The sequence below is a fragment of the Bison bison genome, unplaced genomic scaffold, assembly GCF_000754665.1.
Source record: "Bison bison bison isolate TAMUID 2011002044 unplaced genomic scaffold, Bison_UMD1.0 scf7180017864228, whole genome shotgun sequence".
Taxonomy (NCBI): Eukaryota; Metazoa; Chordata; class Mammalia; order Artiodactyla; family Bovidae; genus Bison; species Bison bison.
In genome coordinates this window covers 4,971,042-4,988,682 of record NW_011494800.1, presented here as the reverse complement: position 1 = coordinate 4,988,682, position 17,641 = coordinate 4,971,042, and the positions used below count along the sequence as shown (strand labels likewise).

At 34.7% G+C, this 17,641-nt stretch overlaps 1 protein-coding gene across 3 annotated transcripts; it reads left to right on the top strand.

The window, feature by feature from the left end:
* Nucleotides 1-6: 6 nt before the first annotated feature.
* On the top strand, nt 7-15,552 carry HNRNPD (heterogeneous nuclear ribonucleoprotein D (AU-rich element RNA binding protein 1, 37kDa)). 3 transcript variants are annotated; one of them, XM_010845912.1, is made up of 8 exons: nt 7-801; nt 9,676-9,844; nt 10,453-10,614; nt 11,931-12,062; nt 12,493-12,592; nt 12,706-12,852; nt 13,953-14,047; nt 15,227-15,552. In XM_010845912.1, the coding sequence occupies exons 2-7, from the start codon at nt 9,680-9,682 to the stop codon at nt 14,018-14,020; spliced, it is 774 nt and encodes a 257-aa protein (XP_010844214.1). In that variant the 5' UTR covers nt 7-801; nt 9,676-9,679; the 3' UTR covers nt 14,021-14,047; nt 15,227-15,552. The 3 variants fall into 3 exon arrangements, with proteins under 3 accessions (XP_010844214.1, XP_010844215.1, XP_010844216.1); XM_010845913.1 differs by lacking the exon at nt 15,227-15,552 and adding an exon at nt 14,361-15,217; XM_010845914.1 differs by lacking the exons at nt 12,706-12,852; nt 15,227-15,552 and adding an exon at nt 14,361-15,217.
* Nucleotides 15,553-17,641: the final 2,089 nt, after the last annotated feature.

Here is a 17,641-nt window from a genome sequence, read left to right as displayed (position 1 = left end):
TTGTGTGTATTACTTAAAGCTGCATAGTATTTATTAGAACGCAGCATTTGGGAGCCGGGAGCATAATACAGGAGTTAGCAGGAGGGACTAAATCGAGGTTCTTGCTTGAGTTTTCTTATTCCCGTTACTGATCACTCATCTTGGGTTATCGCTTCCATTAATTTTTGTAGTTGGGGCGGGGGGGGGTGTGTCTGTGAACTTTTTTCCGCTGTAACAAGGAGAAAGGTGTTGGTAGAAGGTAAAAACAGTAAAATGTCGCTTTAACCCAATATTAGAAAACACGGTGTCCTTTATTGGGAAAAAGCACAAGCTTTGCAGCGGGAGAGATAAGCCCTTTGGATACAGGATTTAATATTCTCAGCCGAGGCAGACTTGTGTGGGGCTGTTTTGCTGATTGCTGGCTTTGGGAGAGTAGAGGTGGGATGGGGAAACTTCATTTATCTTGAATTATGTACGACTTAGTTTAAGAAAGGGATATGTTAAATGTTTGGAAATTTAAGCCTTTAACGTTTTGGTTTTTTTCTGAATTCTGTTATTTGGACAGAGGCAGCCAAATGATTAATTGTTTAACTTACTGTTTGGGGCAGGCTTTCTGTTCTGAATTTTCAAATCACAAAGCAGCTGCCTTTGTAGTTAATCTACTATTGAACTAGAGTGTAAATAAATTAAAGTTTTTAACCCTAACATGTCAAACACTAAAACTAGAATTTTGATTGGTTGCTGTACCGGTTGTTAATTCCCTAGCCATTCAAACTCCTCCCCACGACACTCTGAAGCAGCGACGGCACAGCGGGAAGAATGGTAAAACTTTTACATTTTATTTCTGTATTATAAAGGTTTCAGTAGTCATAACATGTGGAGGCTTTGAATTGGTTAGTTGCCCATTGATTCCCAGGAAATTCTAGACTTTAGTACAGTAGGATATTTTGTACCTGGGATATAAAACCTTTTAGGCATGTGTGTAATCTTTGGGCAAAATTGATGCCATTACATGGTTTTTGGTCTGTGGTAATGCATGTATTTGTGGTTTGGCCAATTAATGCTTAATATAATTAGTAATGATGTTTTCTATGTGAGCAAGAAAAAGTAAATTGAAAGTTGATTTGATTTTGTTAAGACAAAATTTCCTTGTAATTCTAACTTTAATGCTATGTGTGAAGGTTATCTGATACGAAGTATTGTGTGTTTAAAATATATTGCATGTTATACTGAAGTATTCTGGAGATGTCAAAACCATTTTTAAAGTAGTATTGTGTATATGTATGCAAAAATGAAGTTTTTTAAAAAATCTCCAAACATATTTGTAAACACAACTTTAAAAAGAATTGCACATTAGTGTTAGATCATATTGATGTGGCTTTCCACTACAGCTTAAATCAGACTTTTAGATGTTCAGTGTGATTTGGCTGGAATGTTAATTACAGTTGGTTTACATGTATTCACAATTGCATGACTTTTTGGAAGTCTGGTAGATTATTGTTCTTTTTATCCCTCCCTTCCTCCAGATGTCACTATTTCAGCCTTTAGGTTATATTTGAGTTTTCTAAGAGTTTGTATTTACTACCACTGGTGTTTAGAGGGCAGGTAAATTGCAGGTAGTTGACCTACAGCTGTAGAGACTACATTCTAAGAACCCAGTTGGGATAACATTTAAATCTTACAGGAGCTTATTACTGTTATTTTCTTTCACTGAAATCTGTCCAGTTTTATATTGGAGATGAAGTTTGACATACTGAATAAAAGTTTTTTGATGGAAATTAATGTTTGGCCCTTTGATAGTTGAATTTCATTTCTAGGCAATAGTGGCAAACTAAGTATAAATTACAACTGTACTTGACTGCTCCATTACTTATTTCATCTTATGTAAGCAGTTATTTTCAGTAATTTGAAAGGACCATACACTTAGGTATAAAGGTTGGTTATTTCTTTGACTTTGCGATAATTTTTGTGTTCTGTTACCTAATACTATAACTTTGCAAGTTTTTTGAGTGATCTCTCAGGAAAATTGAACAATTGAATATTTACAGCTAACAATTTTAGGTTTTAACAAATATTTTCATTTTTAAAGTCTAATAATTTGACTTAAAAAATTACTGTCTCATCAGTTAGCCTCGTGCTTTACACATACTGTTTTTTAAACAACAACAAAAAAATCCCTCAAAATTTCTAATCTTTTTGGTGTCTGCACTTGCCACCCTATGTGCTGTTCTCTGTGTCCCAATTTGAGGAAAACTGGGGAAAAGTTTCATAATAGTGAAATAGTGGTTAATAGAGACAAAATTATCTAAATTTAATTTCTTAAACATATCTTTTTGTGTGTGTGTTTTTACGATTCTAATGAGACTAAAGTGATTACAATTTCATCTTAAAACTATTTTAAATTGTAGACTGAAGTGTTCATTTTTAATACAAGAATAAACAGGCATTTTGAGGAGGACATGCTTGTTAAACCTCTAGTGGAATAAAGGGTTTCCACAATTTACTGTGGACGTTTAGGGTATTTCTATAGTAAAATGCCTTCCTGAGTTCACCTCATTTTAATTTTTCCAACTTTCACATTCCAAGTTTTTACTTAGAAACTACTACACTGGGATTTCCCGTTTTGGTGTGGACTTACTCCTCCTCTATAGGGCCACAATCCTTTTAGATACTCTAAAATCACTTAGTGTCTGCTAAAATAATGCATTCCATGTATAGCAAGCTACCTGGAGACAAAGTTTTTACATTCTAATGATTCATGGGGAGCTGTAATAATACTATGTTAACCTTCAGACAGTTTTACAGGGTAGGTGCATTGACTTAACCTTCATTGGATTACACAAGCAGAATAACCCTTTTGTCTATCAGCCAAAGTACAGCAATAATTTCCTAGTAATAGGTTGATTGATATAGTACTGTAACTGTTAGTGTATAAATTTAAATATGATTCTTCCTGTTTGAGAATATTGTAAATTAAATGTGCTATAGGTTGTCACCCATCTAATTTTTAAGAAATGGGTCTACCTAACAAGTTTTTGTTTTAAATATTTGAGATTATACTCTATATCCTGGTGCTTCTGGGGCATCTTGAACATTGCTTTGTAGAAGAACAGTTACTTTTAGATAAAATAGTCTCACGCCAGATTGACTGGCCTTTGATTTAGTATGTTGGATTTACTATAAAGTTGAGACCCTGAGTAGACTGAATTTTAGCATTCTTTGGAACCTTTGACAGCTTCCAGGGCTAAAATTGCAGAAATGGATGCCCCCAGATCTTAAGATGATGAACATGTAAGGAAGGAGTACTCAATTCTCTTCGTTTCATGTTTTTTCTTCAATATACAGGATACTAAAATCACCTGACCTTTTGGGTTTGGAATTGGAGAATATCATTGAATATCAGTTTTTAAGTGTTGCTTTTTGAGATGAATATACTTGTAGCCCCTTTTATAAATTAAGTGTATGTTTACTGTGAGTTTTTCTGTTTTGTTTTTTTTTTTTTTAACATTACCAGGGTACTCTGTCATCTGTAAGGGTGCCCTAATAAGAGTTTTGAATTTAACATTGTGTGTGATTTCATGGCCAATATTGAGGGTGATTAGTTTTAGCTTGAAAGCATTTAAAAAGGAATAGAATTAATTTTTTCCGGTATTTGAATTAAAATTGCACCTTGAGTGTGTGCAGGTTCACAAATGGAGTGATGAAACAACCTTTGTTAGTTGAAGTTTTATTTGACTTTAGTTCTGCTTCAACGTTTTAGTAGATAGGGCACTGAACTGGATGCTGGAAGCGTGGAATCTGTTTCTGTTACTTCACTTCCAACAGTGTGGTCTCAGGTAATATAACATGTTTGTTACTTGGTTTGCTGATCTGTTTGATGGAAACACTGCTCACCACAGGAAGATTGACTACATAGCCTGCTTTCATAGCTTGTGTGTATTTATCCTGTGCCTTAATAGTTGATACTGCCAGTGGTTTACTCCTGTGGAGTAAAGGTAAGCATGTTTTAGTTTCTGGAGTATTATATTATACATTGGAGCTAGACATTTAAGACTCTTTGGGGGTGGATTGGGAGACTCATATTACTGGCAGTGTTTGGCCAATAATCAAGGTGATAGTTTTAAGCATTGGGTCATGTTCTGTAAGCTCCTGCTTATCTAGACTTGAAGCTATCACAAAGCCCAAACAGCCGGGAAACCCAGCTCTGTCTCCCTACCCCAAGTCTCATGAGAAAGAGATGAAATTGTCAGCCAGTATACTCGAAAAGAATCAACAGACAATGTCATGGAATGAATCTTAAATATTTTCCCCCTTACATTATTAAAAAGTAATGTGATTTTAAAGCATTGCAAGATTCTGAAGTTCCATGGAGAAAGGTGAAAATCATTTGATGAGTTTAGTGTTGATAAAGAATTGTGAACGTGTAGTAATCTCAGTTAACCAGAATCTTAACCTCTAGGTAGAACAGTGTTTATCTTACAAAGTTGATTGAGAGTTTATTTTAAAAGCAAAAATACAAGATGTCATTCTTGCTTGGGAATGAAATGAAAAGGGGAAATTTTGGGTTAAACATTTAAAGTTTGTTAAAAAATTCTCATGTTTATTAGCTATTAGATTTCAACTCAGTTGTCCTTTTTAGTCATTTAGGTTCATTCAGAGTATGAAGAAATAAGATCTGATACATTAGCTCTTAGAAGAATTTTTTTTTTTATTGACTTACTAAAAGTTTGTCAAGCCATTTCCAGGGGTATTTTTTTTTTAATACAGATTCTAAAATGATACCATGTGATATCTAGTTGCAAAAAATGAACCCCTCCCTGTTTTAGGTAACTGCTGACTTAATTTTAAACTAAATCTGTATTTCATAAGGAAAAATAAATACTCATTTTTTTATCTACTGGTAAGAGTCCTTACTAGCAATAATGTTTAATATTTTAGGATTGTAAAGACATAATGATAAAATACCAGAAATTTTATTTAAATAAGGATTAGTGTTTATGCTTGAGTGACATTACTCTAAAAGGTGACAGTACTTAGCCAGTCATGTTACATACTTGAAATGTATTATCAGTTTGACATTCTGTTGTAGTTTTTAAACTGTCAGAATTTGTTATGAAACTACATATGGAAGATTGCAAGTTGTTGGGAAGTTTTAAAAGAGAACTTTCTTTGCCCTTTTCCAAAATTGGAAAGAAGTGTAATGAATGATATTCAAAGTAATGATGTATTACTTTGAATAGGGTATTTGACAGTAAAGCCTTGTTAGGGGAAGTATCTTTATATAAAAAATACTATTGAGTTTGGAGTGTTTAAACCTAGAGGCCTCAGTAGTATTGAAAATAAAGTTCTTAGATGGGAAGAAACAGCTTCCACCAGCCAGTACTGTTGCTTACATATTGCTTTTTATATTTAGAAATTCTTCCTTACTAAAGTTACTGGCATTTATGTAGAGTACAAACAAATCATTAGTGTGAATTTGGAACTACATTTTATTTAAAGAGTCTCAGACAACCTAATTTCCTGTCTGTATTTTTTATATGGGATATATAAAGTTTTGAGGCTAGGTCTTCAGCATTAATAATCTTTTAGGATCCATTTGTATAAAACTCATCTTGGCCTATACACCTTTAATGTTGGAAACTTTAGCTCATGCAGATTAAAAACAAGTCATTGAATAAATGAAAAAATTATTTAATATTTTAATATTTAGTTTGTGTTCTACCCTTCTAAATAGTAATTTGTTTTTATTGAGCACTTAGAGTGTGTCAGACCATGTTTTGTGCCATTTAAATCCTTATTGCAGGTAGCCGAGGTAAGCGTTCAGTAAGTTCTGAAGGAAGGATTTAAACCCCAAGTAGCTTGGCTCACTGCCTCTAACCTCTAGAAGAGAATGTCCCACAAAGCACCCTCAAGTCTCATTTGGAGACTTATCTGCAATGCTTGTCATTTAATACTATAGTATGGTATAATGTCAGTATTTATAAGGCAAGGATATTTTAATTCTTCAGTAGGTATTTTAAGTTGTGTACTGTATTGCTTCTGGGGTGCTAAATAATTTTATAGATAGAATTAAAAAATTAAACTTCGTTGATACTGTAGATGAAGTTCTACACTTCAATTGGGATTATTGATTCACTTACAGGTAAGGATCAGATTTTAAACTTGTAGTATTAGGGACCCAATTTTGCTACTTGAACAAGTCCTGTGCTGTAGTTTTAACTTGACTGTTCAGGATTTTTATGAAAGTCCAGCTCTCCTTCATTGTAAAATGTTTGTGTATCATTGCAGGGGTGTAAGTAACTTGAAAGTCAGTCTTTGCATTCAAGGCAGCGAAGGTAATCTGGACAGATAAGATATTGTGCTTTAAGTAAGATATAGTAATATAAAATACAGGTAGTTTAAATTGATGTCTTATACCATTTCATAATTTGAGTCGGGATGTGGGAATGCTCATGTTATAAAGACGCTAAAATAAGTTCCCATTTATCCAGAATTAAGATAACAGGCTTACTTTTATCTGTTATATTTTGGTATGTCTACTGAATAAAGACGGGATGGATTTAATATGTTACATTTGGTAAAGATGGGGTGGATTTGGTACAGTATGTTCATTGTAGTATATCCACCTGTCTGGTTATCAGTTTTGTGCAGCAGCCTGCCTTATTAGAGCAGCAGAAGAGTGCTTTGGGGCTGCCAAAATGGTAATGAATTAATCTCAAAAAGAGCCAGTTAAACTCCTGGTCAGAGGCTGTTTACTGTTACTTTACCAAAAATTAGAAAAAAATCACGTGCCAACTAACTTCCCCCAAAATGGAGCAGGGAGCATTTTAGAATAGCGGCTGCTGATTAATCTGGCAAAAATGAAAACTAGAACTAAAAAAGCTAGAGCCAAGGAATAAGGTATTTAATGCATTAATAAAAAGTTCAGAAGAGTGTAGGCATGCTACAAGTAGCATAAGGTGTCAGTGGTGACTGACAGAGTGTTAAATCATGATTACAGCAGAAGAGTATGTGCAGTATGCTGTAGGGGAAAAAGAAAAAAAATCAAGTAGTGCGTTAATTGCTCAGTCGTGTCCGACTCTTTGGGACCCCACCGACTGTAGCCCGCCAGACTCCTCTGTCCATGGGATTCTCCAGGCAAGAGTACTGGAATGGGTTGCCATTCCATCTAGGCGCATTCCAAGTAAATTGAACATTAAACAATTGAGAGACTAGGGAAACAGGAAATACTTGAAGGAAGGTGGACTATCTGGCTTGTTCTTTAAAGGTGCTGGATGGCTAAAGTTTTATTACTACATATTTTGCTCTAATTTTTTGACAAACAACAATTATTCTCTGGAATATCTATAAGTTACAGTTGTCTAGGACATTTGCTGTTCTGGATAAATAGGATATGACTATTAGTTTAAGAAGGATAGCCTCTTCAGTGACCTTTTAACTCTTAAGGTAGGCACATTTAAGTATTTTTTGATCTTCAGGACTCTTATTAAATGTGCAGAGTTTCTCTAAAGAACACTTAATGGACCAATTGATGAGTTAGTATGCTTATGTAGTATTTAAGAAAACTGATTTCTAATGTTGACGAAGTTTGGGGTTTGTGAATAATAGAATGTGCCTCATTCTTGGTGTTATATTTTATTTCTTTGTAACTATTTTTTATTAATTTTAAATTGAGGACACAACTCAATAAAAACATTGCCTTGGGTAAATAAAATATTGCCTTGGGTAAATAAAATCAAAACTAGTTTTGTCTCAGTATCTGAGGAATAGGCCAGACAGCCACAGGATTTTCTTGCCTTTCAATTTCAGTTTTTTAAAAAAGGCTTCTTTAATTATTCTCTTCAGGTTGAAATAACTTCAAACTGTTAAATTATTGGTGGAAAGTTTCTGTAATAATCACAATAGTAGTAATTTAATAGTTGGATTTTAACATAGTTGAAATTGTTTCTATCAAGAACATCCCGTGAATATCAGAGTAAGAGGTCATTGCCTTATAGCCAGTTTCTTTCTCATGAAAAAGATAGTAGTGTCCTCTTCACCTTGAAAGAGTAAATGTTGATAATGTACTTTCGTCTATGAAGGTACATACTCTGGATCTGTAGGTTAAAAATAAAAGTGCTTAAAGCAATTTAAGTAACTTGGACTGTATATTATTTCACTGGATATGAAAGAAAATGTCATTGAAAATACCTCAACTTTTTCCCCATGGAATTAGCCATAAACATTAAAAAATACCTGTACATCATGAGTGTTTTGTTATACTCCTTTGATTATAGAATACAAAAAGGGTTAATAAAAGTTACTTAGAGTGTGGAAATTTTATTAGAATTCTGAATGTTAAGCATATAAATAGTCCAGTTCTAGAATACAGGTACAAGTTGAAAACCTAACTTAAATGGGAAGCACACTGTATGCCTAAAAATGACTTTTTTTGTGTTAAATTTATCATTGGAAGTAAGAACAAGACTGATAAAACAGTAAGATCAGTAACACCTCAGTTAATCTGGCATTTTTAGGTTAAGCTGAAGCAGGATCTTATTCTAGAGATAAGACTTTGTCCTTTTGTTGAAAGAGTTGGTTTCAGTGGCAGAATTCTAAGAGGCCCACAAGATGGAGATGTTCTTGCTTTAATTTCTTTCCAGAGCTGAAAGTTAGCACCACATTCCCCCCCTGCCCTTGCCTCTGACCCTATCTGTAGTTACAGATAGAAGTCGTTGACCAAACATGGTTTTACTCCCATGTTGAAATTGATTTTTAGTCCTCACATAACAAATTCTGACAGTTTACCCTTAAAGTAACAATCTTCAGTCTCTCCAAAGGATAGGAGGTAATGTTAGCTCTTTTGTGGGACTGGGTAAAGAGGGCAGAAGTCATAGGGCTCACAGAGCTGCCAGATCTGAGCTTTATGACCTTTTGCTGTAATAAAAATAGGATTTCATGTTAAATTTTCTTTTGAGGGGGGCTGTAGTTTGGATTTAAAGTGTCTTGGTGGTTTCCACTTACCACTTGTCACTTGTAGCATTTTAAAGATTTAAATATCTTATTGCTGGTTAACTGAGGTTCTACTGGAAATAAATCATCTAGGCTAATTAGTGGGTTTTGCTTCACTGGATAATTCTTTTTATTCATTAAATTGCTTATGTGATTACTTTTGTCTTTATTAAGGATTCTTAGCACATCCAAAAACTTGGTTTACAACTTAATTGTGAGACTTTCTCATTTTTTTGTGCTAAGAGTTTTATTAATGAGAGAACTGTTAGAAAAGAAACTTCAGTGTAAGCACATGGTAGCTGCTGTGATTAGTGGGAACTGCATAACCTTTTTATAAGTTTAATAAAGATTTGGAAGAGAAATTTCAAGGTGAAATTCTGTATTTCGCTATTAGCAGTATTGTAATTTAAGAAAGACGGTATACACTCTTTTTACCTTGGGGATGCACTTATCTTTTTCATAAGTCAAAAGACTTAATCTGCTGCTTGCTCACTATCTTGTAATTGATTATGCAGGCGCAGTAGTGATAAAACTCTCCCAAACTGTAATAGAGTGTTCTTGATATGTGGTTATGTAGGAAGAGTGACATTTCAATATACTGCCCAGTAAATTGGTGCAGTTTGGGGAAAGTATATTATTGATGTGGATACTTAAGGCAAAATAAAAAACTTCTTAGCATTTTAATATTGCTTTTTGTCTTTACAGGAAAATGTTTATAGGAGGCCTTAGCTGGGACACTACAAAGAAAGATCTGAAGGACTACTTCTCCAAATTTGGTGAAGTCGTAGACTGCACTCTGAAGTTAGATCCTATCACAGGGCGATCGAGGGGTTTTGGCTTTGTGCTATTTAAAGAGTCGGAGAGTGTAGATAAGGTAGTGTGCTATGTGTTCTCATCAGTTAATAATAAAATATGTGAATAGTTTGATAAAATTAATATGCCCATTGTTTGTGATTTCCCTCTTTGCTTATATGAAGGAAAAGATAACGGCTTTTGCCAATACATTTTAAGAATCAGATTGAAGAATTGTTTACTGAATACTTCATGTGCCAGGCTCTACTATATTAAGATTAAATTTAAAAGCCTTTAAAGATGCTTGATTGGAAAGATGTGCTGTGACATGTTTACAGAAGTAGAGATGTTGAAATCTGTAGGCAGGAAACTTGACTGAATCATTTTACATTTCAGTCTTTAGGCTACAGGGAAGTAGCAATCATGCTTATAGAGCTGATAGATAAAGGCATGATGATTTTCGGATTATTGATTAACCCTTCTCATTCTTAACTGACCTTGAGGCTTAAACACTAGTATATATTAGCAGATGGCACATCACTACATTTGGACGGTTTAACTGTAAGCTGGTCAACGTATGTCTGGCATTAGCTATATTTATTCAACTATAGTTATTCTTAAGTAAGTTAATGATCTCTGAACTTTAGTTAAGATACACATCTTTCAAATGAAAAACTTCAATTTCCTTAGGTCATGGATCAGAAAGAACATAAATTGAATGGGAAGGTGATTGATCCTAAGAGGGCCAAAGCCATGAAAACAAAAGAGCCTGTTAAAAAAATTTTTGTTGGTGGCCTTTCTCCAGATACACCTGAAGAGAAAATAAGGGAGTACTTTGGTGGTTTTGGTGAGGTATGTGTTAATATTTTGACCCGTGTTTTTTTTGTTTTTTTTTGTTTGTTTGTTTTTGTCAAATTTAGTATAAATACAGTTGTCACATTATAGATTTCTCAAAATTGTTTTGAAGTTTGGACAGATAATGTGATTTGTTTGGAAATAAATACAGTTGTCACATTATAGATTTCTCAAAATTGTTTTGAAGTTTGGACAGATAATGTGATTTGTTTGGAAATAAGGATGGTGTAGATACTTTATTAGTAATATTTTCAGTAGTGTCTTTGGAGGTTAGAAGATTGCCTGTGCTGGTTTATTGAGGAGCTGTTGTGCGCAGTGTCCCTGGGCACAATGTACACAAACTTTAAAGGAGATGTTCCTATTTTGAAATTTACTGGATTAGTAGAAGGAATAAAACTAAATGAGGAAGAAATCAAGATTGGATTACCTGAGATATACAAGGCAATGCTTCAGTTGAGAATAGAAAAGAAATAAACTAAAAATATGGTGGAGTGCCTTCTCAGTTAAGTACATGTATATGTGCAGATTTTATGAAGCTAATTACAGATTTAGATTCTGTTTGTGAATTAATGATTTAAAGCTGAGAAATTTGAGTCTTTAGACCTAGATACAGCCGGCAGACATCCTTGGTATGATTCAGACAGACATATTGCTTGTTTTGTTGTTAGTATTTAAGAGCTGAAATATTTCCCGCAAAAATCTGGGCATTTACCTTTTCTTCGATATTTGTAAGATCAAGCAACATTGGGATTGCCTTCTTACATGGTTACAGCCATCTAAGATTTAAGTGTAGCAGCTTCTACCTTTGCTCGAATATTCTTTATAGTTGTTAGCAGTTCTCACCATTCCCCCATATTCTCCCAAACACAGTCACTTTAATTCTGTTTCTCTTAAAATAGACTGTTTTGGGATGTTCCTGGTGTTCAGTGGTTAAGACTTCACTCTTGCCATGCAGAGGGCGTGAGTTTGATCCTTGGTCAGGGGACTAATATCCCACATGCTGAATGGCACGGCCAAAATTTTTAAAAATGTATTGTTTCCTTTTGCTTGTGCTTAGTGGGCATTTGAGTTTGTGACCCTTGAATTAAGTAATATATGTCAGTGCCCTGGGAAGCTGTATTTTTATAAAAAGCTTTAAAGACTTTAGGTGGAGTGCATATTCTAATGTGAAAACTTCTTTTAAAAGAGTAAAGTAAACGGAGAGACAGCAGAATAGAGCTTGAGGGCCAAATGCTTGTTTTCTCTGTGCATTTTCCCTACTAAACTTGCAAACTAAGGTATTATAACTTTTTTTTTTTTTTTTTAATAATCAGGTTGAATCCATAGAGCTCCCCATGGACAACAAGACCAATAAGAGGCGTGGATTCTGCTTTATTACCTTTAAGGAAGAGGAACCAGTGAAGAAGATAATGGAAAAGAAATATCACAATGTTGGTCTTAGTAAAGTAAGTTAAGCAATTGTAGATAATACTGGGTGGTGTTGAGAGTTAATCATGTAAACTTTCTATAAAAGGCTCAGTTTGTGTGCTTCTGCTTTAAAGATGTCTTATTGGCTCCTTATTTATCAGTCATTCTTTGACTTTTTGCTTTTAGTTGGGGAATATTTTTTTTGTTTTTAAGTGAATTTTTGTCTAGACTTTACCAGGAGATATTTTCTGAGGACCCAACAAATAGAATATAGTAGCATACTCAAGCAGATACTTCTTGGATCTGTCAGAAGTGTTATTTCTCCAAGTACTGATGATTGGTTTACTTGAAGAATTGATTTGAGGAAAGTATCAAATCAGCCCACTGTATGTTTTAGACAGTATTGGCTATTCTGGTTATTTTTTTTTCCTTGAGTCAGTATAATCACATACTTTTTTCTCTCTTTAGTGTGAAATCAAAGTAGCTATGTCGAAGGAACAGTATCAGCAACAGCAGCAGTGGGGATCGAGAGGAGGATTTGCAGGAAGAGCTCGTGGAAGAGGTGGTGGTAAGCTTGAGCCTAAGTTTACTCTTATCTTAAGCTTTTCTACTTTTTAATTATCCTGAAGTAAAGATCTTTGCTGATCTTCTGACTTTAGTGAACCTATTAATGTGCTGCAGGCCCCAGTCAAAACTGGAACCAGGGATATAGTAACTATTGGAATCAAGGCTATGGCAACTATGGATATAACAGCCAAGGTTACGGTGGTTATGGAGGATATGACTACACTGGTTACAACAACTACTATGGATATGGTGATTATAGCAGTAAGTACTATACTTTTTATATTAACTGCTATTTGACATTTATTTTGTACAAATTTGGATAGGTAGAAAGGTTAGTGTAGCTTTGCCAAGTGCAAACTTCTTCAGGTTTCAAATTCCTGGAAACTTGAAACTGCAGCCATTTTTTGCTGTTTCTCCCAGCTTTTGTAGCACATGCACGCTCTAAGGGTAAGGTGTATGTGTGTTTCTGTATATGTTTGCTGGGCTTCGGTTTTTCTTGCTTTTAGAAACTTTAAGGTTAGGTCAGGTCTTGTAAGTTCAAGGTATTCTAAATGTCAGTTCTTGGACCAACCAATAATCTTGGCATGATGTGTCTTAAATCCTATAAAAGCGAAGGATGTTGCCAGTTACAACAAATCGTATCCTCACCATAAGATAATCAGGTGTAAATTGTTAAAACAGTTGTTGAACTTGATGGGGCAAAAAAGAACCCTTGAAATTGAGACATGTGAAGCCCTGACTTTATTGTGCAACTTGATATGTTGCTCTCCTAATTCGTGGTGACTTCTGCCTTTCAGGGAAGGGGCTCTACTGGAAACAATTTTAGATTTGTTTGGAGGAGACTGGTTGCATTGATTGCATTGTTTTAAGTGGTGATTCTTTTTCTTCCTTGGTTAGACCAGTTCTTGGAATCATATCCTTTCTTAGGTGACTAGGCCTGCTGCACAATAATAGGCTAACTAAAGTCAGAAGAAGGTCAGCAAAGATGGCTGGGTGAGCTTGGAGCCCTTTGCTTAGAAGGGCAGAGATAAGAAACGTTGATTGTGGTTGACAGAATCTCCTGTTCTAAATTGTAAGACGGTTTTACCTGGTGGTTGTAAAAGTGTCTGCTATGAAACTCTAAACCTTTAAACTGTAAGGGTCAAGGGATTGTGTTCCATTTTATATAAGAATCAAGTAATCAACTCATCCTGAATGCTTCTCATTGTAGGCATTCAACATATACTTGTTAAATGATTGGAGATGGTGATTTTTTATGCTGGGAGGATAACTCCTAATTTTTTGCTATATTTAAAATTAGACACTGTTCTTACTAGTACTGTGTAACCACTGCAGATGTTCTAACCCTGTTTTTACTTTAGACCAGCAGAGTGGCTATGGGAAAGTATCCAGGCGAGGCGGCCATCAAAATAGCTACAAACCATACTAAATTATTCATTTGCAACTTCCCCAACAGGTACGTTCTCAAAACAGTCCTATTATCATCTTAAAGTAGTTTATATGTTCTATATTGTACTTAATATAATGTTTACTATTTTAAAGTTTCACAGCACCCAGCTGTGACAGCACACAGCTTATCATATTTTAACATAGTGACTTTTCAAGATATGTAACACAGGTGCTTTAAAGCTTTTTGCCTTTTTTGTCCTATTATTAACAAGTCAGTAAAGTTAACAGGTAAAGTACTGCTAATGGGTACAAATTAAGGAATTGCAGCAAAAAACTATTGCCTACTAACTCTGACATTATACCTTGTTTGTACCCGCCAGCGGGAACTTCCTTGCAGGCCCTGTGTCGCGCTGACTTCACGATTCTCACAGGCCCGCTCAATGCGGACAGGGTACGAGATGCTCACGCTCTCGAATGCTGCCGTGTGGTATGGTCTCTTCCAACATCCTGTATCAGCATTATAAAATAAAATGGATACTTCAAGCTTTGCCTTCACTTATTTCTTTGCTTTTAAAAACTATTTGTAATGTAATTTTAATGCATTTTTTACAGGCCCAGTAATGGTTAAATACGTCAGCTTACTGAATAATTTTAACTATTTATTCTTCTAAGGATACAGCTTGTCTCTGGATTTTCCAGTCTTAATTTTATATTTTATTAATCTATTTTAATGCTTGCTTTTCCCATTTATAGACGTTGTAGCAGTAATTGCAAGAAGTTCTTGAGCTGAATTCCTGTTGTGACAACTTCCTATATATCTATAATTATAATAGATAACTTTTTCTTTTAGTTGTATATAACTTTTCTATAATTTCCGATGGGCAAGAGATATGCTGATCCAATAAAAATAAGTTTAAATATTAGATGCTCTTGGGTCAAAATGCCTTTTACCAAATTGACTGACCTTTTTTATGAGTTCTTGGGTAGATGCTTTTTGAAAAGCTTTTTGTAATTTTAAAGAACCCTTTGAAAGCATATCACATCTTAAACCAGTGGTGCACATGTGGATTTACAGCTCATGGACTCTACTGTTCAGCTTTAATTTATAAAACATATCACACATTTAATGTTATACAATATTTACATATAGTGGGACATAGGGATATCTCAGTTTTATGTAAATTTTGGTAAGTGTTGTAGCTGCCTGGAGTGATTGCTGTTTCTTTTTCTTCTTCTTTGTCTCCAGGTGGTGAAGCAGTATTTTCCAAATTGAAGATTCATTTGAAGGTGGCTCCTGCCACCTGCTAATATCAGTTCAAACTAAATTTTTTGTATCAAGTCCCCGAATGGAAGTATGACGTTGGGTCCCTCTGAAGTTTAATTCTGAGTTCTCATTAAAAGAAATTTGCTTTCATTGTTTTATTTCTTAATTGCTATGCTTCAGAATCAATTTGTGTTTTATGCCCCTCCCCCCAGTATTGTAGAGCAAGTCTTGTGTTAAAAGCCCAGTGTGACAGTGTCATGATGTAGTAGTGTCTTACTGGTTTTTTAATAAATCCTTTTGTATAAAAATGTATTGGCTCTTTTATCATCAGAATAGGGAAAAAAATGAGGAATTATAAACTGTCATGAAGTTAAGCAGAAGTTTGGAAAATAGTAAAACTTGTCAAAATTGAGGCCATGGTTAAGATTGCAGTGAAATTTTACATGTTTTTAGTTAAGATCTAGTTTTTGGCACAGTGTGACCTCCCTGTCCTAATTGGAAATGACTTAATGTAGTTAATTTGTTTGTTGGATGTTTTAAAAGTACTTCCATATGTAGCCATTAAGCTTTATAATACTTTCCCAGTTTTTGCTTAATATGTATTGTGCTTTTTAGAACAAATCTGGATAAACGTGCAAGAACCCTTTTGCACAGATAATGTTTTGTGCTTCCATTAAATAAAAAATCTGGTTATCATAATACAAATGCAGCTAGTTTAGAGATTTTTAGGGTTGTGGGTTTGTATTCGGTAGATATCCAAGTGTTGAGGGAGGATTAAAGAAATGTGTACTGTGTTGATGTGTGCGCTCATTTGTTTGGATGATTTTTATTGCCATTTCTTAAAGTCTTAGTTTTTTTGGCGGGGGAACGGGGTGTTCAGGGCTTTAAAACATCCCAGACTGGGATTTTAAGACACCTAGCAGTTCTGAGTCATTCTAAGAAAGTAACTGGGAGTTTAGTTGATGGCTTTAGGATTAAGTTGGAAGGTTTCTTTTTTTCTGTCATTTGTAAAATGTAGAAATAGGTAAACTTTCAGTTGGAAGGCTTTTGGTGTATGTTAATAGCATTCAGGGAATTGATACATATCAACTTGGAAAATCTTTGCAGTTATTACTCAAGTGAATGGTGGTAGCTTATCCTGACTAGTCAGCTGAGTCAAGCCAGGCTGCTAAGAACAGATAGAAAAAAGTACATTATAGGTGAGAAATCTGATAATTTTGTAGAAGAGTGAAGTGATTTTTATAGTCTTGCCCCCTCCTCTTGTTATGGTGTTGAATCCTCTGGTGTTAAGAATTGACCTCCAACTAGGCAGGCATTTTAAAGTGAACAGAAGTTTGTGTTAGTAAGTTAAACTTACATGATAGATGTCTAAATTGGGGGCTTGGAGCCTGTTTTTGTTGATAGTATTACAACACAGCACAGCAATGCTAATTTGTTTCCTGTATGGCTGTTTTTGCACCATAACAGAGTTGAGCAGTTATGACAGACTGTAAAGCCTGAAATGTTTACTATCTGGCCCTTTACAGAAAGCTTGTGCAGACCCCTGATCTAACTCAGTGAATTTGTTTTGGAACTGTTAAGCAGTACTATATTTTATGAAAGTGTTATGCGTCAGAATCTTTTTTTAAAAGGGGGGTTAAAACATTGAATTAAAAGATAGGTTTTAAAAAGTGAGGTTTGTTTGTAAATGTTCCAGATCGAAACCATTTTTTGCAAAAAGGTTGGAACTGGTTGAATAAAAAGTAGGTTTTTAAAAGTGATGTTTGTTTGTGTTGGATAATGTAAAGCTATCAACTTCATTTTAAGTTTTTGTTATATTAAAAGATTATAGTGCCCCATGATTCGGGAGATTTAAATAGATGTGCTCAGGTGTAGTTCTTTGCCCCCAGCAGTTCAGTGTTTTAATTTTAGGGGATGATTTATTCCTACTGCTGACATTTTATAGAAGTTACACTTGGATACAGCATTAGGGTAAATGTTGATTTTTATACCATTTGTTTCCATATATTTGATACCACATTTAAAGTGCTATTCCCAGATCCCTTTCAGGTGTTATTTCTTGACTGAGATGAATATTTGCCTGTGCACTGGGCTCTGATCTGCTTCCAAACTTGCGCAGAATTGAAAAACTCCCTTAATATAAATCTATTCATCAGTTTCATGTTTTTCTTAGGTCTTTTATATTTCAATCTGAACTCCTTGCCCTTCAGAATTGTTGAATAAGTTGAGGCTTTGCTGCTGTTCGGAGAAGGGTGGTGGTGGTGGTGGTGGTTTCCCTTTCTTTACCTATCATTTTAGGTTCTCTGTTTCCCTGAATCCCAGGTCTTGTTTTTATATAGCCCGTCTTCCTGCTTAGGCCTTTCCATCTATAAAGGTCTATTCCATCCTTGTAACTGA

What these genes read in the sequence shown, in the direction of transcription:
- HNRNPD (XM_010845912.1), top strand. Translation starts at nt 9,680, where the DNA reads ATGTTTATAGGAGGCCTTAGCTGGGACACTACAAAGAAAGATCTGAAG. An exon ending in ACTTTGGTGGTTTTGGTGAG is followed by an intron (nt 10,615 to 11,930) that starts GTATGTGTTAAT and finishes TTTAATAATCAG; the next exon opens with GTTGAATCCATAGAGCTCCC. An exon ending in AGCTCGTGGAAGAGGTGGTG is followed by an intron (nt 12,593 to 12,705) that starts GTAAGCTTGAGC and finishes AATGTGCTGCAG; the next exon opens with GCCCCAGTCAAAACTGGAAC.